At 36.9% G+C, this 26,593-nt stretch overlaps 1 protein-coding gene across 1 annotated transcript in view; it reads left to right on the top strand.

Annotated features, from left to right (window-relative positions):
* The window catches only part of egg (SET domain bifurcated histone lysine methyltransferase eggless), a 625,200-nt gene that overhangs the window by 497,362 nt on the left and 101,245 nt on the right, over positions 1 to 26,593 (top strand). Inside the window, exon 23 of the mRNA XM_090414562.1 lies at positions 3,583 to 3,702. Coding sequence (XP_090270688.1) covers positions 3,583 to 3,702 — 120 coding nt within the window. The remainder of the gene's footprint in view (positions 1 to 3,582; positions 3,703 to 26,593) is intronic.

Genomic DNA, 26,593 nt, shown 5'->3' with positions numbered 1-26,593 from the left:
CAAGGACCAACTTTTCCTTTTTCATTGTGTCAGTAGCTTTCTCTAGAGCCTCAAAAAATTCCTCCACTTCCCTTCTTCAGCATTAGGCTTCTGTTTGTTTTCTACTGCTTCTTTTTACTCAATTTGTATGATAGGAAGCGTTAAGTCACAAAAACAATTATATGTGCGTGCATGCACTAACACTGGACAAATGAGCCGAGTGTTAGTGCCTTCGTGCACATGTTGTTTTTTGTGATCCCTCATGATGGCAGTGTAATGTTTCCGAAATAAAGGAAAGTATTAATTAAAGTTTTTATATTTAATATTTTAGTATTATTTCCAGAAAAAATAATAGGCATATATGTTGGTTACTTATATCTACCAGAATTACACCAATGAGATGAATGAATGGGGGTGTCTGCAGTGAGATCTTCAGAGAGTTGAAACCTCCAGAAAAGCATGCAACAGAACCACCTGGCCAGGACTAGTGTGGCACATCACCAAGTTATGGAGTAACTTGTATCTACCAGAATTACACCAATCTTTGGTTACTTATATCTACCAGAATTACACCAATGAGATGAATGGATGGGGGTGTCTGCAGTGAGATCTTCAGAGAGTTGAAACCTCAGAAAAGCATGCAACAGAACCACCTGGCCAGGACTAGTGTGGCACATCACCAAGCTATGGAGTGACCATACGGCATCTGATGATGTCCAATGAATAGATAATGATGATGATGAGATGGTCATATCTCATCTGTTTTTGTTTTCTTTGTTTTGCTAACACATATTATGCCAATCTAGTACTTATCGAATTCTTTTGCTAGTTCCATTTCTTTTCCAGTGTCTTATATTGATATTGCTAATCATGAACTCTGCTGATTTGAGTTGGGAGTTGTTCCAGTAGTTGACTTTTTGCTGTTTGCACTGGTTCCCCTGAATGAAAACAACAAGGACCTTGTTTAACCTGACAGTGCCTCAGCAAGCATGAAATTCTGTCCTCTTGTACCATCATTTTGCATTATGGTTTAAGCCAATAAGAATACAATTTGGTCAGTTTACTTGACCAAATTGTATTCTTACTGAATGAATGAGGATGCCAACCCATCCTCATTCATTCAGTATCCAGATAGATACTTAATATAGTACACAACAAGAAGGTATGGTTTGGAGATTAGGTCAGAAGCCCCAGTCAGAACTCTACATTCCTTACAAAGCTACATGAGGTCTCTTCCCAGTTATCTAGCTTTTTGATCCTTTTGCACCCCCCCACACACAATTGTTCCTTTTGTCTTGATTTTTTTAGTTCTTAAGCTTTAATTCTTAACTTTAAAAAATCTACAGTACATTTTGTTCATCATCTTTTTTGTTATTCATATTCGTTATTGGATATGTATGTTTCTATGTGCTCACATATCTGCTTCTTCATCCTCAGTATTTTTTTAGAAAATTTTATATTTTTATCTCAGTTAAGTTCAGCTCCAAATACCATGTCATTACTTCCTTCAAAAAATATACACTCAAGCATTTTGTTTTTATTCTATTTTAATATATAAAAAGCTTAATTAGTTAGAACTTAATCTTAGCCTTATATTGGAACACAGGGGCAGCTCCATTACCATAAAAACTTTGCTATTTTTGGTTAATTATCTTAATTAAGAGTGACATGAAAAAATTCAGAAAATTATGAGTATCCCATACATAGTTTTGCTGGTGACATTATACTGTATTGATATTTCCAGTTGACAGACTTCATACTACACCAGTCACCAAAACTTCGGATTAACTTCTACAATCATGAATTTGGATCTTCAAACTTTTCTTTAGTGGGGTGCTGATTCAGTGCTTGTAATACTCAGTCCTGTTTTATTTCTCACACAAAAAGAACCTTTTTCTTTCAAGCTTGCTTTTTAGTACACCACCCAAATCCATAGAAAATATGATAACTATAACTTTGAATTACTCTTGGCATAAGCATATTAAAAATATTCTTGCTTCTTCATCCAAGAAATTAGGTTTTTTCTTATCTCCAAGTTGTTGCTTTACTTCTGAACCTTGTAACCCTATACAAACACACATATTAACATGACAAAATCTATTCTACCATTCACTTTGTACAGAAGAGAACAGTTAGGTTGATCAGCACGTTCATTGCCAATCACACGATAGCGCGCGATCTCACCAAACGGTCTCTCACGCGTTATCGCGTGGCCGTCGTTAACTAAATAAAAAAAATAAAAAAAAGTTGGCCACCACACGAAATTCCAATTTTCAGCTTGGCAATGAACGATATCGCGTGATCACGCGATGCGAGTTCTCACCAAACGGCCGATCACGTGTTATCGCGTGGACATCGCTAACTAAATAAAAAAATATAAAAAATTTGGCCACCACACGAAATTCCAATTTTCAGATTGGCAATGAAAGTGTTAATGACCCCTCTCTCATCAGTTCACTCTACTCTGTTTTATATGGATGCTAAGTTTCTGCTGCCTACATCCCTCCTCACACCTCCTTGTTCATTTATTTTACTGCTGCTTTTTTTGGAACAATTATTTTCTAGAGTACATCTGCTGTGCAGGTCCTCAGTCCAGTTTAAGAAGTTTCTTTTTACTTTTCTGCCGATTTTGAACCTGTAGTACAAGCATACTACAGGTTTGAACAACCTCTTGTGTATATTACAAAAAAAAAAAAAAAAAAAAAAAAAAGAAAGAAAGTTGTATTGTTCCTATGTTTGGGTAAGACTCCAAAAACTTTATAAAAATCCAGGCTGCTATGCTGTTCAGTAGATAGCAGTTAGATGATTACTAACTCTCCTCGCACTGATTCACTACCTTCTGTAATACACAAATCCCAATCTGCTTTTTATATTTTTACAGGTGCTTCCATTACTGGACAATGCTCATCTGAGCAATAGTTCTGTTATCACTCTCCCTTGAAAGCTCTTAACATCCTTGATTCAACCAGCTACCACCGACATATGGTTCATCTTCTAACCCATTGTGGCAACTGCTGCTCATCTCTTTCTTTCATCCATTCTATTGCATTCTTCTGGCAACATGGTAAAAAAAATTTTTTTTTACTAATCCTTACTTGTGTACATCCCAGTTCTCGCTGTTATTACTGTTTAAAATAAAAAAAATGGCTTAACACCAATCCCTCCTTTAAAAAAAGCATCTAGGAGAATATGTGACCTTTCCTTGAATTTGCTCTTAACTTTGTCAATTTAATTCAAAAATATGTTATTGTGAAGCTTCCAGCAATTTAAGAGACTGGAATTGCCTTTATATAAGTATATTTGTAGATTGTAGCTTGTGGGTTCCTTCATGATGGAAAAATATTGGTTTAATAATTAAAATTCATTTTAATTATTGTTTGTAATATATATCTTTCATTTCATTAAGCCACAAGATAAGTTCTTTATCTACTATATTAGGAATAAACAATCTGTAATTGAACAACACCTTTAAGTATATTAAATTTGAGGACCAGTTATGGATTTTGTTTCTCATATAATAGTTACAAAAGGAAATGCGTGATATTAAAACATACTTTTTTCATATTTTATACATGCATGTTTTTTATATTCTCTTCAAAACAGCTGGTTTTATTCCTGGTATATTCAGACCTAGAAAACCAAGTCCACACATATTAGAAGAAATAGAAAAGACACAGTTTGCTCGTATCCCCCGACTTGGGAAATCTTCAAAACATGAAAGAGGTAAAGACACCAAATATTGTATTTTTATAATCGATCTTTTGTGGAGGGGGAAAAAAGATAGTTTCTGATAAGATTTTTTTTCTTTACTTTGTTCACTTCTTTCTCTTTGTAATTAATTCTTCAGTTGCATCACCTCTTCTGTTCTCAAATTTTTGTATCTATTATAAAACCTGTTGGCATACATCTTTTAAAATCTTAGTGTTAGATGTGGTTATGTTGATTAGGCATTATACATGTGAAATGAAATTAAAGCTATTAATTATTATTGGTAACAAACATTTATGGAGTTAACAGACATCATGTGGCTCTTGTTTAACTAGCAAAATATCTCTGATATTTGAACCTTAAGCTCACTCACATTTCTAGCATTTACGACAGATTCTTACAGTGCATTCCACTCACTCATTCTCCTAGCACTCACATTCTGGCAATACATTCCACTCATTCATCATTCTTATCACATTTGCTCTTATCACTATATCTTTACACAACTTCCAAAAATGGCTTCTCGGTCTCCTTTCGCCTCGCCCTCTTTTCTGTTACAATCCTTCCATGTTAATCGTGCGAAATCCTCTGACTTACTTAAATGCTGTCATATAATTTCCTTTTTGTCTATCCTCTGACTTTGGAAATATGTTTCTTTCCCATAACTACCTTCTAAATTCTAAAAACTGCATTTAGTTACCCATCTCTGGAAATGGACTCTCTCTCTCTCTCCAGACTTTTCACCTGAATCACAGTGGAAACCAGGTGACCAAATTCACACACACACACACAATTTGGTGTGGGTCTGGCTCTCACTGATGAGGCCTCAGTAACGTTCAGACCAGTTATGAGAACTGGTCTGGGTAGTGGCCCTTTCCATAATGAATAGCATTATACATGGGAAAGGATGTGTACTTTGCATTATAGAATACTGAGGCAATTGATTAAAGTCATTAGCCTCTATATACAAGTTGCCCAGCCTTGAAGATACTTCATACGCACACAATTTATTTGCTTACACTTGAATATAGGATTGATTATAGTTTCCTTGGCAAGTTTAACTTGTAACCAAGTGAAAAACCTTCCTACTTTACCAAATCCAGTACTCTAGAACTATGTTGCTTTCATCAACTGCTGCCTATTGTAGCTATCTCTCAGAAATTAGAAATTTACTTTCTATACACAATCTCTTCGGGGTGCTTAAGGGTCAAAGCTGTATAACTGAGAGGAGACCTCCACATAGCCTTTAAAGGAATGTGGAGAACCGACCAGGGCTTCTGACCTAATGTCCAATCCTCACCTTCTCGTGGTGCACCCTGTTGGGTATCTACTTTGATACTGAACGAACGAGGATAGGCTGGCAATTTGGGATTTAGCCAACCAAATTGTATTCTTATTGGTTAAACCAAAATAAAAAATTATGGTACAACATGACAAAATTTCATGCCGTCTGGGGCATCACCCAGTTAAACAAGGCCCCCGTTGTTTTCGCCAGGGAACCAGGGCCAACATCAAAAAGTCAGCTACTGGAACAAATCTGAAAACAAACCCCAACTCAACATCACCAGAGTTAAAGATCGGTACTATCAACGTAAGAAGCCTGAATGGCAAAGAAATGGAGCTAGCTGAGGAATTAGATAAGTACCAGATCGACATAATAGGGGTGACTGAAACAAAAAAGACCAAAACTGGTGAGATCTTTCTGAGCAATAAATACAAAATGTTATATTCAGGCAATGACAATCAAGGAAAAGAAGGAGTAGCCATAGTATTCAACACAAAATACGAGGCTAATCTTCTTGAATGGCAGTCAGTCTCAAGTAGAGTAATGTGGGCAAATATGAGAATGGGGAACTGGACAATGAGACTTATTTGTGCCTATGGTCCCACAGAAGGTTCTACTAAGGTAAAAGTGGAGGAATTTTTGTGAGTCTTTAGAGAAAGCCCACTGACAGAATGAAAGAGGAAAAGTTGGTCCTTGTTGGGGATCTAAATAGCAGAGTAGGAAATAATTGTCAGACATACAAAAATATTTTGGTAAAATTTAGAAAAAGAACAAAGCTAATAATAATAATGGCAAATGCCTGTTGGATTTCTGCTCAGGACATGGACTGGTTATTACTAACACCATGTTCCAACATAAAAATGTGCACAAATTCACATGGAGAGAAGAGGCAAGGAATAAGAAAAGTCTCATTGACTATGTTATTGTTGATAGTGATGTTTTCCCCCTGGTGCAGGACACCAGAGTGTACGGAGGATTTGAAATTGGAAGTGATCACTATTTAGTCTTGAGCAGGATAAAATTGAATTTCATATTGAAAAGAATAACATGTAAGAAAGTTTTAAAGCAAATAAAAGTTGAGCAGCTCTCAGATGTGAACTGTAGACTAAAATACACAAAAATTATTGAAAAAAAAATGAAAGAGTTTGAGAACAGGAATCAAACCTTGGAGATGCAGTGGCAAACTCTGAAGAAAACATTGATTGATTCTGCCAGAGAGGCATGTGGTGAGGTTGTCTGCAAGGATAAAAAAATCAGAACTCCCTGGTGGACACAGGAAGTTAAACAGGCAGTGAAGGAAAAGAAGAAAGCATATCAAAAGTTCCTGTCAAATAAGTCAGCTTGTGCTCTTGGAGAATATAGAGACAAATGCAAGAATGCTAAACACTGTGTAAAACTAGCTAAACAAAAGTCATGGGAGGACTTTGGCAAGAATATAGAAAATAAATATCAAGAAGGTGGCAAAATATTCTGGAGGTTGTTGAAGAAGCTTAGGAATGGAGGAAAGAGTGCTGTAAAAGGAGTTAGAGATGATAAAGGTGACATGAAAACAGGAGAAAAAGATATCCTTGAAGTATGGAGTAATTACTTTGAAAAACTGCTAAATGAAACAAGCAGTGATGACAGCACAGTGGTAAAAAACACTGACCAGGCATGCAGTCAGGAATATATATCCATACTTGAAGTAGAAAAAGCCATCAAAGGCTTGAAATGTAGAAAGGCAGCAGGAGTAGATGATATTCGACCAGAAATGCTGAAGTATGGTGGTATAAAAGTCTTACAGTGGCTGCACTGCATAGTTCAAAAAGCCTAGACAGAGGGATGAATTCCCAGTGGTTGGAGTAGAGCTCTCATAGTACCCATATATAAAAAGGGAAATAAAACTGAATGTGAGAATTACAGAGGTATTTCCCTACTGAGTGTTCCTGGCAAGATCTATGCAAATATACTTGAGAAACGGTTGAGAAGAATTGTGGAAGAAAAGCTGGGTGAAGGACAAGCTGGATTCAGGCCAAATAGAGGCTGTCAGGATCAGATCTTCACTTTACGACAAATAGTCGAGAAAGCATGGGAATATAACAAAGATCTGTATTTAAGTTTTGTCGATTTGGAAAAGGCATATGACAAGGTGCCAAGAGAGAAGCTATTCAATACGCTGCAGTTATATGGTGTCAATGGGGCATTACATCAAGCAATACTTAGTCTTTATTTGAGTTGTAAGTCAGCTGTTAGAATTGAAGGAAGTATGGGAAGATGGTTTAATGTTAAATCTGATGTGAGACAAGGATGTACATTATCCCCTCTGTTATTCATTATCTATATGGATCACATTATGAAGGAATGTGGTATTAAACCTGATATCAAAATTGGAGATGTTGATGTCAGCTCTTTGCTTTATGCGGATGATGTTATACTTCTAAATAAATCCGCTACAAGTTTGCAAGATTCTGACTAAATTGAATAACTGTTGTAATAGATATGGTATGAAAGTCAGCAATAAAAAGACAAAGACAATGAAAATAGGCAGAATCATTGAAAATGTCAACTGTGTTGTGAATGGAGAACCTGTGGAACAAGTAAAACATTTCAGCTACTTAGGCACGATTTTTACTGAAGATGGTAAATTAAATATAGAAATAGACAACAGAATCAGCAAAGCTGGTATGGTGGGAAGTCAATTGAATAAATTCATATGGAATATGAGAGAAATTAGTCAGAACACTAAATTAGCTGTATACAGGACAGTGTTCAAACCAGTTTTAACTTATGGATCTGAGAGCTGGGTCAGAAGTAAAACACTTGACCAAAGACTAGAGACTGCAGATATGAGAGTCCTGAGAAAGATTAGAGGCGTGAACAGATGGCATCAATGGCAATATCATATTAAAAATGAGGATATTCGGAAAGAACTTGGCATTGTCAACATCCAGGAATGCATTAGCAGAGCTAATCTCAGGTGGTATGGTCACTTAAATAGAATGGGAGTGAAAAGATTAGCAAAACAAGTGTTCTCTGCCAGGTTGGCAGGAAAACGACCCAGAGGAAGACCAAGATATATGTCGATTGATACGGCACAAAGTGCCTTAGACGATAGAAATATAAGATCTGATAATGTTGGGGTCTTGACAAGTAACAGACTGATTTGGAGGAAAATTGTAGATAGGAAGTTAGTAATGATGTAATTATTTCATGTAGTACTATCATATCCTGTACACCCCTTGAGGGTACATGGCAGGAATTTGATGATGATGATACAATCTCTTCTTTAAGTTAGTATTTTCCTATAATTAAAATTTCCAATTATGATCATTTCCTTTTACTTGTCCAACCAGTATAGTAATATTGTCATTCTTTTTGTTCATCTTCACATTTCTTTCACATTGTCAGTGCATAACATAAACAGCTTTCACAGCTGGGAAAAATTCAACAGAGAACTTGGTCTTGTAAATGCTTTAATTGGTCATCTAATACTGTTTAAATAAACGGTATCAAATATCCTTTAATAGGTTTGATTGGATATTCTTGGCATTTGGGCTGATGGTCTGAACCAACAGTTCAGATATAATAGTCTTTGGTGGAGTAGCTAAGGGATGCCAATTTTTTATATGGTTTGTAACAAGAAGTCAGGTCATATTTTTTTAAGATTATTTGCACCTATAAAGTAATGTGGCTCTTTTGTGTTGGGTTCTGAGGCATGACTCCAAGGTATGAGCAGATCCTAAGTAGCCATAGTGGTGGGATCAGCTGTATTATTTGTGTTTAGAGATACTGACGTTGGCGGTGTAGGAAACCATACAGCTGCAGAACACTTGGTAGAACCAGGTAAATCTTGAGAGAGAGAGTGAATAAGAAGTTCCAGTTTTTTTGAATGGTGTATGTGTTCTTCAGGATTCTTGCTAATGTCTCAGAAATACCATGGATATATCTGATGGTGATAGTTTTACTGTAGTTGTGTTTTGGTATGAGAAGCATGTTGGTATGATTTTTGTTCTCATTGAGACTAGCAATTGGCTAAAAAGGTATTGCATACCTTCAATAGTGAGGATGTTATCATCAGAATACTCTTAGGAAAGGTTGTGATGTGACTGCTAGTTGATGTATCTGCATGTTTGGGAGGGGATTCGTGTCAATCAAATGAATCCCAGAATGCCAGGAATTCATCTGGTTGACATGTATCAAGACATCTAGGACTATTAAATTATTTAAGGAATTTACAACGTATACTGGAATATTAATTCAAAGAAACTTTAATAATATCTCCTATATTTTGGCAATGTCACATTGCCATCTTCATGGGAACATACACCTATGACACGTGCATGCAGGCACTACAAAAAATCAAATGAAGCAGAAGAGAGAAAACTACTGTTGTTGCTAGAGTCCTAAGTGTGCCCCATAGCGGGCTATATTGGGTTGTCTTGGCTGTTGGGCTGAAGTTCTCATGATGCAAGCTTCCTGAATTTGGAGCAGTCTCATGCATCCAAATTTGTTGAGGTTTGGAAAGTTTTTTAGAGCTGAGGCTGATTCCATGAACAATCTTTCATATTTAAATTTGCTGTGGTGTATTAACGTGACTTTCTTCCAACATATTTTGTGGTGGGTATCCAGAGCATGGCCTGCAAGCACAGTGTGGCTGTACTGATGAAACCGGATGTAGTCTTTGTGTTCTGAAATCCTCACATTTGCTGTCCTGCCTGTTTGGCCAAAGTAGGACAGTTTACAGCTGCAAGGGACCTGGTATACCCCAGGTAGGTCTAGGGGAAATGGTTGGTCTTTGGTGGAGCAGATAAGGGATGCCAGTTTTTTATATGGTTTGTAACAAGAAGTCGTCATATTTTTTTAAGATTTTGGTTAACTTTTCAGAGGTGCTCCATAGGGAATAATGATGGATTTAGTGTAATTATGAAGGTGGAGAGGGGGGGGGGTTAACTGGTTTTAATATTTTTTGGATTTTTTTGAAGTTGTAGCCATAACGAAATGTGCCATTACATCCCATAGTGAATGGCATTGATTCCCCCACATACAAATCAGCCAAAGCGCCCTCACATTATACTGGCAATACATCATCACACGTAAAAAACTCGGCCCACTTCAAAGTCAGTATAGAAAACTTCTCATTCCAACATACTGACATAATGGTCAGTTTTGACGTCTCCTCCCTGTTCACAAATGTCAAGGAAACCTTAGAGCTCATCCAAGCCAAATTTCAGTTATCTCAAATTGAATCTTAATTTGAGATAACTGAAATTAAATATTAAATCTCAGCCCTATTTCAGTTCACAATGTGTTTGGTAGTGATGGCATAAAATACGTAAGGAGAAGAATCAGAGAAGATCTGCATCCTGATTGCATTACACCTACTGTGAAACACCCACTTAGTGTTATGATCTGGGGTTGTATGACATCAAAAAGGTGTGGGCAGAATTTGCGTGGTTAATGGGAATATAAATGCCCAAAAATACATAAATGAAATACTTGAGCCCAAACTGAAGCCTTCCTCACGTGATCTTTTCCAAGATAATGAAGCATTTATATTTCAGCAGGGTTAAGCTCCATGTCATGTCATGTCACGTTGCTGCTGTATGCAAAAAGTGGTTTCAAGATAATCATATTCCACTCCTGGAATGGCCTGGGAATAGCCCAGACCTTAACACAGTCGAAAATCTATGGAGCCGACTAAAGAAACTTGTTAGTCAGAAGCAACCCAGCAATAAAATTCAATAAATAGAAGCAATATTTCAATCTTGGTTTCACATTATAACAGCTGCAGAACTAAAAAACTTCGTTCACTCCATGGGAAGGCGTTGTAAGGCCGTAATTAACGCTAAAGGTTACCCAACTATTAACTCACATTGTCAGAATTTTTGTATATCTCATTTTTTCTGTGTGTTTCACTTTTCTTCTTTATAACTGCTGTTCTATAAAAAATCCTTCTTAAAAGTTATTGCATTACATTCTTGATTAACTTATCTTTCCATTGATATATAATTTTATGGTATTACTCAAAAAAAAAGTGGTGTTATGAGCCATCAAACCTCAGAAATACACTTTTTCCAAAAGGTTTCCACAAATTTGGCCACTAGTGTAGTTGGTAGTTGGATGAAAGTGAACAATGATTTTAGTAGACCTGAGAAGGACATTATGTCAGACAACTGCTGCTATCTCATGAACCCTAAGCCTAACACTATATATCAGAAATAGTGTGAATTCAAGAAAACTTGGAATTATAGAGTCTTAATTTATTATTGACTTCTTAAAGCTAAGAGGTGATATTTTTGCAGAGCTTATGAATGCTTTTGATCTCAGTGTTAGTAGGATAGTCCAACTGATTACATATCTTGTTTGCATATGTAATCAGTGTTTTAAGATTATCATCTTAAATTGTGTCATTACATTTATCATCTTTGATAACTGTCATAAAATATCCCATCTCATACAGTCAAAGGCCTTGGAGTAACCTATAAAGCATAGATAAAGGCTTAAGTTGAATTCCCTTGCTTTTTCGATTATTTGTCTGATGTTAGATGATTATTTTTTCCAGACAGTTGCCTTCCCTTCTACATATGTGTCCAAAATATTGCACTATTCTCTTATCAATTATGTTTATCAGTCTTGTGTGGATATTCAGTTCTTCTAGTATATTTTTGTTTTAGTTTTTCTGTCCACGACACTCTTAACAATCTTCTCCGACACCAGAGCTTGAATGCCTCAATTCTTCTACTTCTGTCATCTCTTGTCATTTTCCAAGATTCAGAAGCATAGAGAAAGATTGAATAAACTAAGGTTTCGACAAGCTTAATTTTGGTCTTTTTGGAGATGTCTGTCTTTCCAGATCTTAGTTAAATCAGTCATCTCTTTCTTAGCTAGTGCTGTTCTTCTTATCTCTTTTTTACATCCATTTTTTTTTTTTTTGTTATTATCACTCCAAGGTAATTAAAATTGTCGAAAATTTCAATTCTTTCTACATCTATCTCTTTTGTGTTGTTTAAAACCATTATTTTGGTTTTGTCTTGATTTATTCGTAAACCATGGCTTTAGCTTTCCCATTCTAATTGATTTAGGATGGATTTCAATTCCTGTTCATTTGTTGCTATTATCACTGTGTTATCTGCGTATCGTAGGTTAGTGATTGTTAGGCCACCTAATTTAATGCCTCTATTCCACTTTTCTAGGGATCTTTTCATTATGGTTTCACTGTAAAGGTTGAATAGTAATGGTGAGAGTATGCATCCTTGTCTTGAACCTTTTTCAAATTGGAATGCAGGGAACACTGAGTTTTCAATTCTTACTGTTGCTTGATTTTGTTGATATAAGTTCTTTATGAGGGTTACCAGATGGTTTGGTATTTCTGATTCTATTCTATATTAAGTTGAATTCCCTTGCTTTTTCGATTATTTGTCTCATGTTAGATATATAATCTCTAGTTCCTTGACCTTTTCTGAATCCTGCTTGTTCTTCTGAGATCTGATGGTCTATAAAACTTTGTAAACTTTCCTTAATAATGTGTAGTAAAATCTTGCTGGTATGTGAGATAAGAGCAATGGTGCAGTAGTTTTCACATTTGTTGTGATTGCCTTTCTTGTAGATTGGGATAATGGTTGAATTAGTCCAGTCATTTGGTCATCTTCCAGATTTTGTTGCATAAATCATGTATCCAGTTGACTGCATTCTCTCCAAGGTTTTTCAGCATTTCAGCCAGTATTGAATCAGGACCTGGGGCTTTGTTATTCCTTAATTTTTTGATTGCTTGTTGTACTTCATTTTTGAGGATTTCCGTTTCTGTGTTTACCATAGCTCCTTTGTCTTCTTGTTGAATAGCTGGGTCCTTGTAAAGCTCGGCACAATATTCTTTCCATCTTTTGACTATGTCACTAGTGTCATTTAAGAGCTTACCTCTGTTTTCCTCTGTAATTATGTTAAGTTTTGGTTTGAATTTTTTGGTTACATTGTTAACCTTCTTGAATAAATCTGTTGTTTCATTAGAGTTGGAGTATCTTTCTAGTTCTTTACAGATGTTTTTTGGATATAGCTATTTTTATCTTTTTGACAAGATTTCTTAATAGCTTTATTCAGGTTCAGATAATTTGGGTTTTGCCAATCTATATATATAACCAATATAACCAAAGCAAACCAATATATATATATATATATATATATATATATAAATTGAGTAAGAAATCATAATACATATAAAGTTAGATTATATGTAATATATAAATGCAAAACTGACAGATGGAATGAAAGAGTGCACCATTGTGGGTGCAAATGACTGTATATGAATCATGGAACAGAAGCAGTTGCAGGAGCAAATGATTGTATAAATCACAGAATAGAAGTGAGCAGAACTATGTAAGCGAAAGAAAGTATAGCTGAAGAACCGGAAGTGAGTGACACTGTGGAAGAAAAAAAGTTTGAGATGAGGAAATGAAAGAAATGAATGACAGACTGACACAGTTTAATTGCCAAGATGCCAAGACTTGAGAAAAATGAGGTGATCAGAATGAAAAGTGAAATGAAAAATATGCGTAGTGAGACAAGAAGTTTGGTGGATAAGAATGGACAAGTACAAAAGGATAGGACAAAGAAAAGCAGAGAAAAAGAGGTGATGAATGAATGAGTGACTCAAGAATAGCAATGTATGGAAATTCCATTATTAGAGGTGTGACTAATGAGGGATTCCATAAGGTGTGTTTTCCATAACTGATGAGTCAGATAAGAGAAGCAAGCAAGCTAGTGGTGGTTGGAACAAATGACTTGGTAGGACATAAAGAGCATGTAAGAATGGATATCGGGAGGTTGTTATGGAGAGTGAAAGGCAGTGTGATTGGAAGGGTAGTCAGCGTGTGTTGCCTAGGTATGATAATGGTGAGTTGAGACTGAGAGCAGGGATGATGGATTGCATTTGAATGGATTTGGTGTGAGTCAGAGAGACCGTTGCTGCAAGGAGGAACAATGAGTGATTTGAGCAAAGAGAGCAGAGGAAGTAAGAGGTGAAGCAAAAGTTCAGGAGAGAGATGAACTAGTGATTGTAAATGGGAATAGTAATACTGTGAATGATAATGATAGAATGAAAATGCAAGATGGACAGGAAAATGGGGGGGGGGGGGTCATTTGCAAGTCATTTGTAACAGGGTGGATAGGGAGAGAGAGAAAGAGAGAGAAAGTGGATGTTGGAAGAGTAGTGAATGCGTGTGTGAGGGTGATCAGTATAGGAATGATAGCCTAGGATTTACAGAGTGTAGTTGAGTCTGAAGATATCAATAGGGTAAGTGGTAATAACTGTAATTGGGAATGCTTAGGCATGAGGCAATCATAATCTACAAGTATCATGAACAGGACTGATTACAGATCTAAAAATGAATTGTTCAGTTTATTTACAAATCCTTCCAGGAGGTAGTCAACCTCCTGAAAGGATTTGTATTCATTGATTGAGTTTATTTATTGAAAAAATTGTTGGAATAAGTGAAATATGGTTGGATAAGGATGATATCCTGATGTGAATAGAAATAGAAGGGTATGATATTTTCCCTGAGGATAGAAAGGACGGGGGGGGTTGCTATTGATGACAGCAGATGAATTATATGTGCACAAAGTGTAGATCTTCTTCTTCTTCTACGCGTTATTCCCGCTTCCTATGCAGGGTCCACATGTTACTTAGATGCGACTTCTTGTTAGTACTACTCCCAACCGACCCATCGCCTGGTCTGCCGCAGGGGGGGGGATATATTTTTGACTGTAGAGGCGTATGTTCACGGGGCCGGTTTGCCTGCTTGCGGGATGAAAAACGCCAGATAAACTGGCAGAAAAAACCCTACTGACCGCACCCAAGACCGGCTAACTTGGCTATGCCTGAGGAAGATCCTCAAATTCCTCACGTCTACAACGGGAATCGAACCTGGGACACTCCTTCCCGAGGCATATGGTTGTGAAGCGCAAAGCCACTAGGCTAACCGCGCGGTCTATGCACAAAGTGTAGATGCAAGATGTAAATAATGGCAATGGTTTTGAGTCAGTATGGTGTGAGGTGGAAGTTAACAGGAAGAGATATTTCATCAGATGCTGCTATAGGCCAGGGAATTCAGATTGTTGTAATGAAGAAATGTATAGGGAACAAGGGAAGGGTGATTATTATGAGTGATTTTTAATTATGTCAGTATAAATTGGAGTGAATAGATTGCATTTGGGAATAAGAAAAATGAATTTCTTGAGTTCATGTGAGGATCAAGAATTTTGGAGTTGATCATTTCATCAGGGGGTGTAATTGTGAATGGTGTTTTGCACATTCCTGCATTTGATGAGAGAGATAATAAAGTAATCACATGGGTTGTGGCTAGCCATATGAAGACTTCTGTGAGGAAATGATATAGGTGGAATAACAAAGGTAATAATTATGAAAAGTGTAGGAGACAGCTCGGTGAGAACTAGAATGATAAAATGGGTTGATAACAGCAGTATTCTCTGTGGTTGTCAGCATGGGTTTTTTAAAGGGAGGTCATCTTTTACTAACTTACGTACTGAAACAGATGGGATTGGATAACAGACTAGTAAGTGGATCTGTAACTCACTGTCACATAGGTATCAAAAAGTTGTATGTTGGGGTGTAGTATCCTAAAAGATAAGTCATCACTAGTGGTGTGCCACAGGGGTCTGTATTGGAGCCATTGTTGTTGAATTTGTATATTAATGATATTGGGATGGCTTTAGCTAGTGTTATGCAACTGTTTGCAGATGATGCAAAATTAGGTAGATCAATGTAGAGTCAAGCAGATGTGTCCTTATAAGACAACTTGAATAGACTGTATGAGTGAGCAACAGTATGGAACTGTCATTTCAATGTTGCAAAGTGTAAGGTTTTGAAATTTGGTAAGCAGATTTGGTAACCATTAAGAAAAGGAAAACCACCTACCTTGGTCACATATTAAGGCATGAATCCCTACAAAAAAACACTTCTAGAAGGAATGATACAAGGAAAAAAACAAAGAGGAAGACAAAGAACAGATTGGATGGGAAATATTAAGGACTGGACCTTTTTGTCCTATGAAGAATGCAAAAGAGAAGCACAAAACTGTACATGGTGGAAGCTCATGGTAGTCAACCTCCTGGAAGGAGATGACATCTGACGAGAAGAGACAAGCAGATATGAGATGCAAAGTACACACTTGGTGGGGAAACTTTAAAGGAGGCAAAAGTAATGAGAGATCTTGGAATGGTGGTGGACAAGGACTTGAAATTCAGGGACCACATTGCAAAATTGTGAAATCATCACATTAAATAATGGCAATGATGGAGAGGGCCTCTGTTATATTTGAAGCTTGATTGCTCCAAGTATGTTATTCCAGCCTATATGTTAAAGTGAGTCATGAAGTATAATATAACAATATACTGTACGCCCACAGATGTGAGACCCTTCGACACTTCTGCGCATGTCAGAAGAAGGAGAATTCATTCCGATAATAGGGTAATCAATGTGTCTTGTGGGTTGAGTTGTTTATTATTACATGTTGGAACATTAACTTTTCTTTTATGAACATTGTAGTTTTTAAAGTGGTAACTATTTTGCTTGTATAATATAACAGTTGGAAATTGTTATGTATAAAGCACGTGATTTCTCGTATTGGTGACCAATTCATACATCTTTTATTTCTTTTCCCCTTTAGCATGAATTGACTATTCTTGGCAATCTGCCACCAACCCCGGTTCTATGAACTGTGGATGTACAATATTTATAGATTATTTTATTTGGTTACAATGTTTTAGATTCATATCCATGATGGTGCATTGACTTAAAAATCAGCATGAATTTTCATGCTGATTTTGATATTTTTTTGATTGATTTTGCTGATATATAATTGAGCTTCATTCTTTGAATAAAAAAATTAACTATTTATTATAATGCTTATATACAATAAATATAATTCTCTATATTAAATAATTCACTTTATCTCTCTAAAGAAATCTGATTTTGAATTAAAAGTAGTAAATTAATTTCTACTATTCTAAATGTCAACTCTTTACATACAAATAATTGCCATTCTTGAATTACATCATATGAGCTGAATAATATTCACTCATTCTCAGATTCACAGCTAAATTCAATACTGAGAAATAACATTAAATACTTTACAAAACAACTGAACATAACATTCAGTTAAAAGTTCTGTAGTTTCACTTGACCATATGAGAACTTCCTTTGCAGCTTACTCTCTATTCATTAGAATATGCAAAGTTAAAAGGCTCCACTTAACTAATATATATTCATATATATTCTTTCAGTAAGCAAGTTTCCATAATGCATGTTTTCCTAATTTTACTGAAGTAGGCATGAAGAATAATCACTCAGACGACACAAATGCATTTAATTGAGCAATTCGAATTGAACTTCCAATAAAAAGAAATTTACTGCAGATTCCATCTTGCTCCTTGGAACATATATTACTATAAGTTGTTAATTTAACTCAGTTTAACTCACCCTGCTTGCCTGCTCTTTTCTTGTTAGTGTTCCTGATTTTCATTAATTTATAAAGTAATTGTTTCATTCATATGTTCACTGGACATCCACAGATGCTATATAGTCACTCCGATGCTCGGTGATGTGCCACACCAGGCCTTGCCATGTAGTCCTGTTGTATGCCTTTCTGGAGGCTTCAACTATCTGAAGATCAGTTACTCCACGCAACACCATCCATCCATCTCATTGATGGTCTACCCCTTCCTCTTTTTCCAGGAACTTTACCTTCTATTACTGTTCTCAGAAGTCCTCCTTCCATCCTTTCAATGTGTCCAAAATATTTTAACTTTCTTTTATCAATATCCTTAAGGAGCCTTAAAGTTCTACTGATCTTTTCTAATGCCCATTCATTTGTATGCCTTTCAGTATATAATATCCTCAACAGCCTTCTGTAACACCATATCTAAAAAGCAGCTATTCTTTTCTTATCACTTCTTTAAGTTCCAAGTCTCGATTCCATAGTTGCTGTTGGAAAAACAACTGCATCCAAAATCGTCAACTTTGTTCCCATCTATCCTTCCACATTTTAGATGTCTCTGACTGTTGTTTTAGCCATTTCTAGTCTTCTTCTGATGTCTTCTGAACAGCAATCTTCACATTAATAATGGATCCCAGGTACTCAAATTTGCCGACTCCCTCAGTTCTTTCTCCATTAAGGTACACTTGTTTCTCGAGAGCTTCCCTGTTTGTATTTCCTTTGAGAACCATAATATTTGTCTTGCTAGGATTGAGTTGAAGCCCTCTGTTATTACTGATCTTGTTAACTTTATCAATAATTTGTCCTAGTTCTTCTTTGTCATTACAGACGAGTACGGTATCATCAGCATGCTTCAGATTACTGATCAATCTGCCACCTATCCTAATTCCTGTCTTGAGCTTATCTTCACACATGATGCCCTTTGCATGTATACTAAATAATTGAGGAGAAAGTAAACATCCTTGCCTAACTCCTTTTCCCACCTGAAGCCAATCAGTCAATCCAACACCTGTTCTTACCCTGGCTTCTTGCTACCTGTACAAGTTGGCTATCAATCTGATAATGTGTTAAGGAAAACTCATTCTTTTCATTACTTCCCACAGTTTCACATGCTGAACACAGTCAAAAGCTTTAGAGTAGTCTAAGAAACCCATTACCAGAGGGAGTCTGAATTCTTTATATTTTTCTATGATCCAAAGCAAAGGATCTGATCTCTGGTGCCTTACCTTTCCTAAAACCTTCTTGTTTTAGCCTCAACTTTGGCCTCAATCCTATTTAGCATGATCTTCAATAAAATTTTGCTTGCATGAGATATTAAACTAATAGTTCTTGCAAGCCTTCATATCTCCCTTCTTATGTAGTAGTATGAAAACTGACTTCCTCCAGTCTCTAGGCCATGATCCTGTCTCCCATATTCTTGTAATCAATCTATGAAACACTCTTATCCCCCATCTCCCGTGGCCTTAATCCCCTGTGGGATTCCATCTGCACCTAGGGCCTTATTGCTGTTAAGCTGCTTAACTGCTCTTTCAACTTCATGCCTAAGTGGAAGGATTCTAAATCAAATTTTCATGGTGATAGGGCTCCTCCAAATTTTCTTTATTCACTCTGTTGTACAGTTCCTCAGTATTCTTTCCATCTGTTTTTGATTTCCAATTCTTCTGTTAGGAATTCTCCATTTGGGCTTAAACTTGTGCTTTAGATCACAAACTAAATAAAACATCCTTTTGTAATTGTGCCTCCTCATCTGAAACTCAATCTCTTCACATTTATTAGTATAGAACTTTTCCTTGTCCTGCTTGATGGCTCTTCTGACTTCTCTATGTTGACTAAGATATTAAACAATTAGTCCAAAAAATTATTGATAATGACATTAGTTTTCCAATTACTGAGCATACAGCAAGGAATTGCATTTCTTACTATAGGTAACTGAAAGCAGCTATGAATACAAGGTAATCTACTTAAACTTAAATGTTTACCTCAGCTTGAAGGATTATCACACCTTGTAATGGATATGATGGCCGACTTGCACTTCTTATCTGTGTTCTTTCAACAGATAGTATGTATGTATTGTATTCAGGTTTTGCTGTGTGTGTGTGTGTGTGTGTGTGTGTGTGTGTGTGTGTGTGTGTACACACACATATATTGAGGGATGAATTGTTGTCTTATTTGTGTTGTCTAGTTTCTGTTTAGAGAACTTAGGTTTAGACTTAGGTACATAAGTAGATGATCTTTTGTGATTATTATTGTGGCTTTGTTGCCTCAAGCTTTCTGAAGAATTAGACTGATATTTTTTTTTATTATTAATTTAAAACTTGACTTTAAAGGAATGCGGAGAACCGACCAGGGCTTCTGACCTAATGTCCAATCCTTACATTCTCGTGGTGCACCCTGTTAGGTATCTATCTGGATACTGAATGAACGAGGATGGGCTGGCAATTTGGGATTTAGCCAACCAAATTGTATTCTTATTGACTTAAACCACAATATAAATGATGGCAAAACATGATAGTATTTCATGCCGGCTGGGGACATCGTCTGGTTAAACAAGGACCCCGTTGTTTTCACCAGGGAACCAGGGTGAATAGTGAAAAGTCAACTACTGGAACAAATCCTAAAACACAGCCCAACTCAATATCACCAGAGTTCAAGATCGGCACTATCAACATAAGAAGCTTGAATGGCAAAGAAATGGATCTAGTTCAGGAATTGGATAAGTATCAGATCAATATAATAGAGGTGAACTGAAACAAAAAAGACAAAAATTGGTGAGATCTTTCTGATCAGTAAATACAAAATGTTATATTCAGAATGACAATTAAGGAAAAGGAGTAGCCATAGTATTCAACACTAAATACGAGGTTAATCTTCTTGCATGGCAGGCAATTTCAAGTAGATTGGTGTGGGCAAATATCAGAATGGGGAACTGGACAATGAGACTTATTTTTTCCTATGGTTCCACAGAAGACAAAATGAAAGAGTTTGTGAACAGGAACCAAACCTTGGAGATTCAGTGGCAAGCCCTGAAGAAAACATTGATTGATTCAGCCAGAGAGGCATGCGGTAAGGTTATCTGCAAGGATAAAAAAATCCGAGCCCTATGGTGGATACAGGAAGTTAAAGAGGCAGTGAAGGAAAATAAGAAAGCATATCAAAAGCTCCTGGCAAATAAGTCAGCTTGTGGCCTTAGAGAATACAGAGACAAACGTAAGAAACCTAAACACTGTGTAAAACTAGCTAAACAAAAGTCATGGGAAAACTTTGGTAAGAACATAGAAAATAAATATCAAGAAGGTGACAAGATATTCTGGAGGTTGTTGAAGAAACTTAGAAATGGAGGCAAGAGTACTGTAAAAGAAATTATTATTATTACCCCAAGACCTCATGGTGTCAAAGACTCATCTGGGAGGTCCTTTTATCACACACACATCTCATCATACCGTGTCTTAAACACACTCAAACTCCTTGCAGACACCACACTCTCAGGCAAGGCAACGCATTCCAATCATTCACAACTCTGCACGAAAAAAACCTGCCTCTCACTCCCCTACTCACACCCTCTTTATACAGTTTCCAGGGATGACCTCTGGTTCTCCCCTGATCTCCCACTATTCTCTGTAGAACTTCTCCACCATTGATCTTATAGCAACCCCTTACCAAATTGTAGGTCCTATCATATCTCCCCTCTTCCTCCTCTCAACCAGACTCTGCAAATTACATCTTCTCAATCTTTCCTCCTCATACTCAACATTCCAGAGGTCAGAAACTACCTTAGTCAGTCACCTTTGGACCCTTTCCAACATCTCTTCATCCTTCTGAAAACCCGGTGACCAAATCTGGGCACAATAGTCCATGTGTGGTGGCCTAATCAAAGCCTTATACAATGGAACAAGAATCTCCCTACTTCTACATGTCAGTGTCCTTTGCATCATTCCCAGAAGCCTTTGTGTTGTCTTCACAATTTTGGCGATGTGTTCCCTAAATTTTAGATCCTTATCCACTATCACTCCCAGATCTCTTATTTCCTCTACCTCCAACAATATATTCTCACCAAGCATAAATTCTGCATCCCATCTTTGTTTTCCAAATTTTAAAACCTTACATTTTGCAACATTGAACTCACATCCTCATTTCCGTGCCCAATCACTCAATCTATTCAAGTCTTCCTGTAAGGCCACAACATCTTCACTACACTTCATGGTTCGTCCCAACTTTGCATCATCTGCAAACAACTGAATATCTCCATCCAAATCTTCACCTATATCATTAATATACAAGTTAAACAGACCCCTGAGGTACTCCACTAGTGACTTTCCTTTTCCTGGATATTGCTCCCCCATGCACAACTTGTTGATACCTATCAGATAGCCAGTCTCCAATCCAATGCACCAATCTAATATCCAACCCTATCTGCTCTAGTTTGACTGTCAACCTATCATGAGGTGCTCTATCAACCTATTATGAGGTGCTCTGTGAACACAGAGGTGTGAGGCCAAACCAGGAAAAACAGGATCATACCACTATCTCTGAAATTTCATAGTTGGGGGTCACGCACTCTGGTTAACGATGTTCACTGAACATCCAACACACCCATCCATCTCCTTGGCAGAGGGTGTAGCGAGATTCGTTGCTCCATAATACAGTTTTCCAATCTTCAACATCCCAATGTGCAAGGTCTTTGCACCACTGCGGATGATAATGCATGTTGGTTGAGGTAATATGGGGACTTGCATGGAAACTCATGCTGTGAGCCTCAGTATGTTTTTGTGCAGATTTGTGTTCCTGTTGATGCCCAGAACTCCGCTTTCAATGTGGCAGCCAACGATGCCAGTTTTTACATATTATTCTTCATAGCACTATGTCCACATTCAGTGAGTGTGGTGGGTCATCCACTGTGGGTAGCACTTGCAGTGGACTTCCTGCACTTCCATTTCAGTGCAGCATCACTGCTTATTAACCTGGGATGGCCTAATTTGGCAACAGATATGCCTGCAACATGGCACCCCTATCACAATGCCTTTTTCAAACTCTGTCAGTTCCCTTCTCACAGCCTTTTCAGTGTGTGTGTGTGTGTGTGCATGCATGCATGCATACATACACTGCTTGCAGAGAAGTCAATGGACACCCCCCCCCCATGCACAAGGTACATTGTGATATGTAATGAGGCTTGTGTTTGTCCTAATTGCACTCACGCATAGACCTACACTTTTTACCGTGTAGGCATTCGAAACCAAAATCCTATGGAATAGGATTCCACCAGCCCCGTGAACACAGGCTACAGTCATAGGATACCTCCACATTACTCCTTATTCCTGGAGGTATCCTAAGACTGTAGCCTGTGTTCACTGGACCGGTTTGCCTGCTTGCTGGATGAAAAACCCCAGATAAACTGTGGGGAAAAACCCTGCTGCCCATGCCCAAGATTGGCTAACTTGGCTATGGCTGAGGAAGATCCTTGAGTTCGATTCCCGTCGATGACGGGAATCAAACCTAGGACACTCCTTCCCCAGGCATATGGTTGCGAAGTGCATAGCCACAAGGCTAACCTCACGGACCTTGTGTTTTTGGTCAGTATAAATTGGAGGAATGTGATGCTCCCAAATTGTTGACAAATTGGGCCATCCCAGGTCAACAGTCAGTGATACCATTATGTGATGAAAGCACAGGGTGTCAGCTGTCTGCGGTGGATGACCCACCACACTCACGAAATGTGACTGTAGCGTTCTATAAAGATAATATGCAAAAACCACCATATGTCGCCGAGCACATTGAACGAGGAGTTCTGGGCATCAACTGGAGCATAGAGTTTCCATGCAAGTTCCACATTACCTACATTAAGAAAAGGTTTATTAAACAGATTATTGTTTACTGCAAATATCTCAGCTTCTCTACCAGCTTGATTGGTGGAATTTAAAAAAAAAAAAAAAACCAGTTGGAGTCGTGGACATTAAAGTTGGTTGGATTGTAGGAAATCAAGGTTCAAGAATAAGAAATCAGAGAACATACTGATTTTCAAAATTAGGGGAGTGGTAAAGACAGATGATGAATGATACATAATGGCGAAAGGAAATGTTGAGCCAGAGAATGTCAAAAACAAGATATTTCAGATTTGGAATCCTCTAGCAAGAAATATTAGACCCTTCAAAAACACTTTCTTTTTGGCAAAATAAATAATACAGAGTGTAATACAGAGAGTTAAGATGCACTGTGGTTGTTGAGCTGCTATTTGGGATTTGTCAAAAAAACAGGTCTGTTCTTGGATATCTGTAGATTGGAGTGCACATCATTTAAGTTTGAGTTTATATTGCAAATGTTAGTGAAGTAGATGAGGACATTTTCTGTTATTATTTTATAAGTTTTTGAAGTATTTTTTTATTTATTTTAAATAAGCAGATGACACTGCATTTAATTCCAGAAAGCATCTTGTCTCCATGCTCCATTGTGCTCCTACATGTCGGGCATGTCTATGGTGGAGAGAACCTCCCAATCATGATACTGGTCTATTTCCTCTTTCATCTTTTCTAAGCTTTTCATCCTGTCCTCCAAACTTCAAATCTCTGTCCACTATAACCTACAACCTCGTCAGTTTCCTGCAATCCAGTACCATCATTATGATGCAAATTATGTTATTTTAATCCCAAAGTGCATTGCCTTACATTTTGCAACATTAAATTGTCAACCATTGTCCTTTGCCCATGCTGCCAATTTATTTAAATCATCCTGCAGGATATCTACATCACCTTCATTAACTATAGCTCTCATCAGTTTTGCATCATCAGCAAACATCTGAATATTCCTCTCTCCCACTTAAATCATTCTCTGTGTCCTTAATATACAAATTAAAGAATAGCGGCCCTAGCACAGTACCCTCAGTCACCACTAGCTACTCTCATTTGACTTGATCCCACTCCACCATATACAACTTGCTGATGTCTATCAGTCAGCCACCTCCATGTCCATGCCACCAGCTTCATATCCATTCCCATTTGCTCCAACTTATGTAATAGTTTTCCATATGGTATTCTGTCAGATGTCCTGAAATGTCATGGTATAACTATGTCCTTTATCCAATTCTGCAGTCACTTCATTATCATCATCATAAGTTGCATCAGTCTTGGTACTGGTAGCTCAGCAGCAATTTCCTCCATTCCACTCTGTCATTGACTTTCTTCTTAACCTCCTGGTAACTCCTCAAACCCATGTTATCTTTGACTTGGTCAAGAAAGCTTTTCCTTGGTCTGCCTCTTCTTCTTTCCCCCTCTATTTTGCCTTCAGTTATTCTTTTCACAAGTCCATGTCGAAGTATATGTCCAAACCACCTATCCCTTCTAATTTTGATCGATTTTATTAGAGTTCTTTTTTTGTTTATCTCTCTCTCTCTCTCAGGACTTGTTGGTTTGATTTTTTTTCTGTCCATTTTATTTTGTTCATACGATGCCAGTACCACATTTCAAAAGCCTCCAATCTTCTTACATCTTCTCTGTCTAGAAGCCAGTTATTTAGAATCCACTTCATTATAAAAGTGTGAATAAATTACTAAGACAGGACCTACCTTTCACATAACCATGTGCCCATCATAGAATGTATTCCTATCCACCCATTCCTGAATTTTACCTTTAACTGACTTTTCAGAATACTTTAACTACCACTCCTGAAATACTAATTGGTCTGTAATTTGTTGTTTCTGTCTTGGAGCTACCCTTTATGTAATTGAATTATCTTTACCCTATTTCCAGTCCTTTGGAACTCTGCCAGATCTGAGATTTAAATTAAACAACTTCATCATCACACTACCGAATCCAGTTCTACTGCTGTATTCACAATGATATTTTTCAATATGCTTGAGCACCTTCAGTTTGTTGGCCGCAATACCCTTGAAAGGTTGATCATTTAGTAGTTCAACTACTTCTTCAGCTTCTGTTTCTTTCCTACCCTACCATTAGCACTGAGTAAAGTTATCCTTCCATAATTATTCTTTTTCTTATTTGTTATTTGTTATAGATCATATAATACTAGGAAAATTAAAGAAACAATAGAAAACAATAGTAATATGAAGGTCCTAAGATGAACATTATCAGTTGGAACAAAGGAAATAGCTGCTGTAAGAGGAAAAAATGGTGAACTTATAAAAAATAGAAATGCAATAATCAAAAGAATTCAGGAATTTTATACTGAACTCTATGAAGACAAAGACCGGGACATCCAAGAATCATCTATGGATAATTCGAGTGAGGACGAACATGATGCCTCTGAGATCTTACAAGGTGAAGTGGAAATGGCACTGCAGGAAATGAAGAATGGAAAGGCCCCAGGAGAAGATGGAATTATGGTAGACTTCTTAGAACTGGGAGGAAGCCATCAAACAGCTGACTAAACTCTTGAATGAATGCCTAAAACAGAGAAAAATTCTGAAAAATTGGAACAATTCACTTCTAATATTAATTTTTAAAAATGGCAATAAGGAAGAAATTAAAAACTACAGACCTATATACTCCCCACCATATATAAAGTTTTCACAAAAATTATAAATAATAGAATAAAATCTAAAGTAGAGGGAATGCAGTCCTGTGAACAAGCTGGATTTAGAAAGAATTACAATATTTTGACCATATTCACACATTAAGACAACTCATTGAAAAATCAATTGAATACAATAAACCTATCTGGCCTATATAGACTATGAAAAAGCATTTGATTCAGTTAAAACATCTGCAACACGAAAAGCACTTGAAACCCAGGGAACTGAGAAACCGTATATTGAAACACTAAAACATATTTACAATAATGCAACTTCTGTAATTAAATTATATACAAACAGTGAAAAGTTCCCAATACAAAAAGGCATCCAGCAAGGAGACACCATATCTCCCAAATTATTTACAGCTGCACTAGAGGAAGTCTTTAGAAGCCTTGATTGGGAAACAAAAGGAATAAACGTAAATGGAGAAAGGCTGCATCATCTGAAATTTGCAGATGATATTGTCCTGATAGCAGATAACCTTGAAGATCTGGAAGAAAGGTTAAATCAGCTAAATGAAGCCTGCAGAGAAATTGGATAAAAAATAAATAGAGAAAAAACAAAAATAGTGATGAATAAATACATAAACCATATAACTATCAAAGTTGAAAACCATGA

Source organism: Typopeltis vanoorti, chromosome 25, assembly GCF_054136105.1.
Source record: "Typopeltis vanoorti isolate ZY-2024b chromosome 25, IOZ_Tvanoo_1.0, whole genome shotgun sequence".
Lineage (NCBI taxonomy): Eukaryota > Metazoa > Arthropoda > Arachnida > Uropygi > Thelyphonidae > Typopeltis > Typopeltis vanoorti.
Note: the sequence above shows the minus strand (reverse complement) of the source record. Positions and strands in the feature narration are given on the sequence as shown.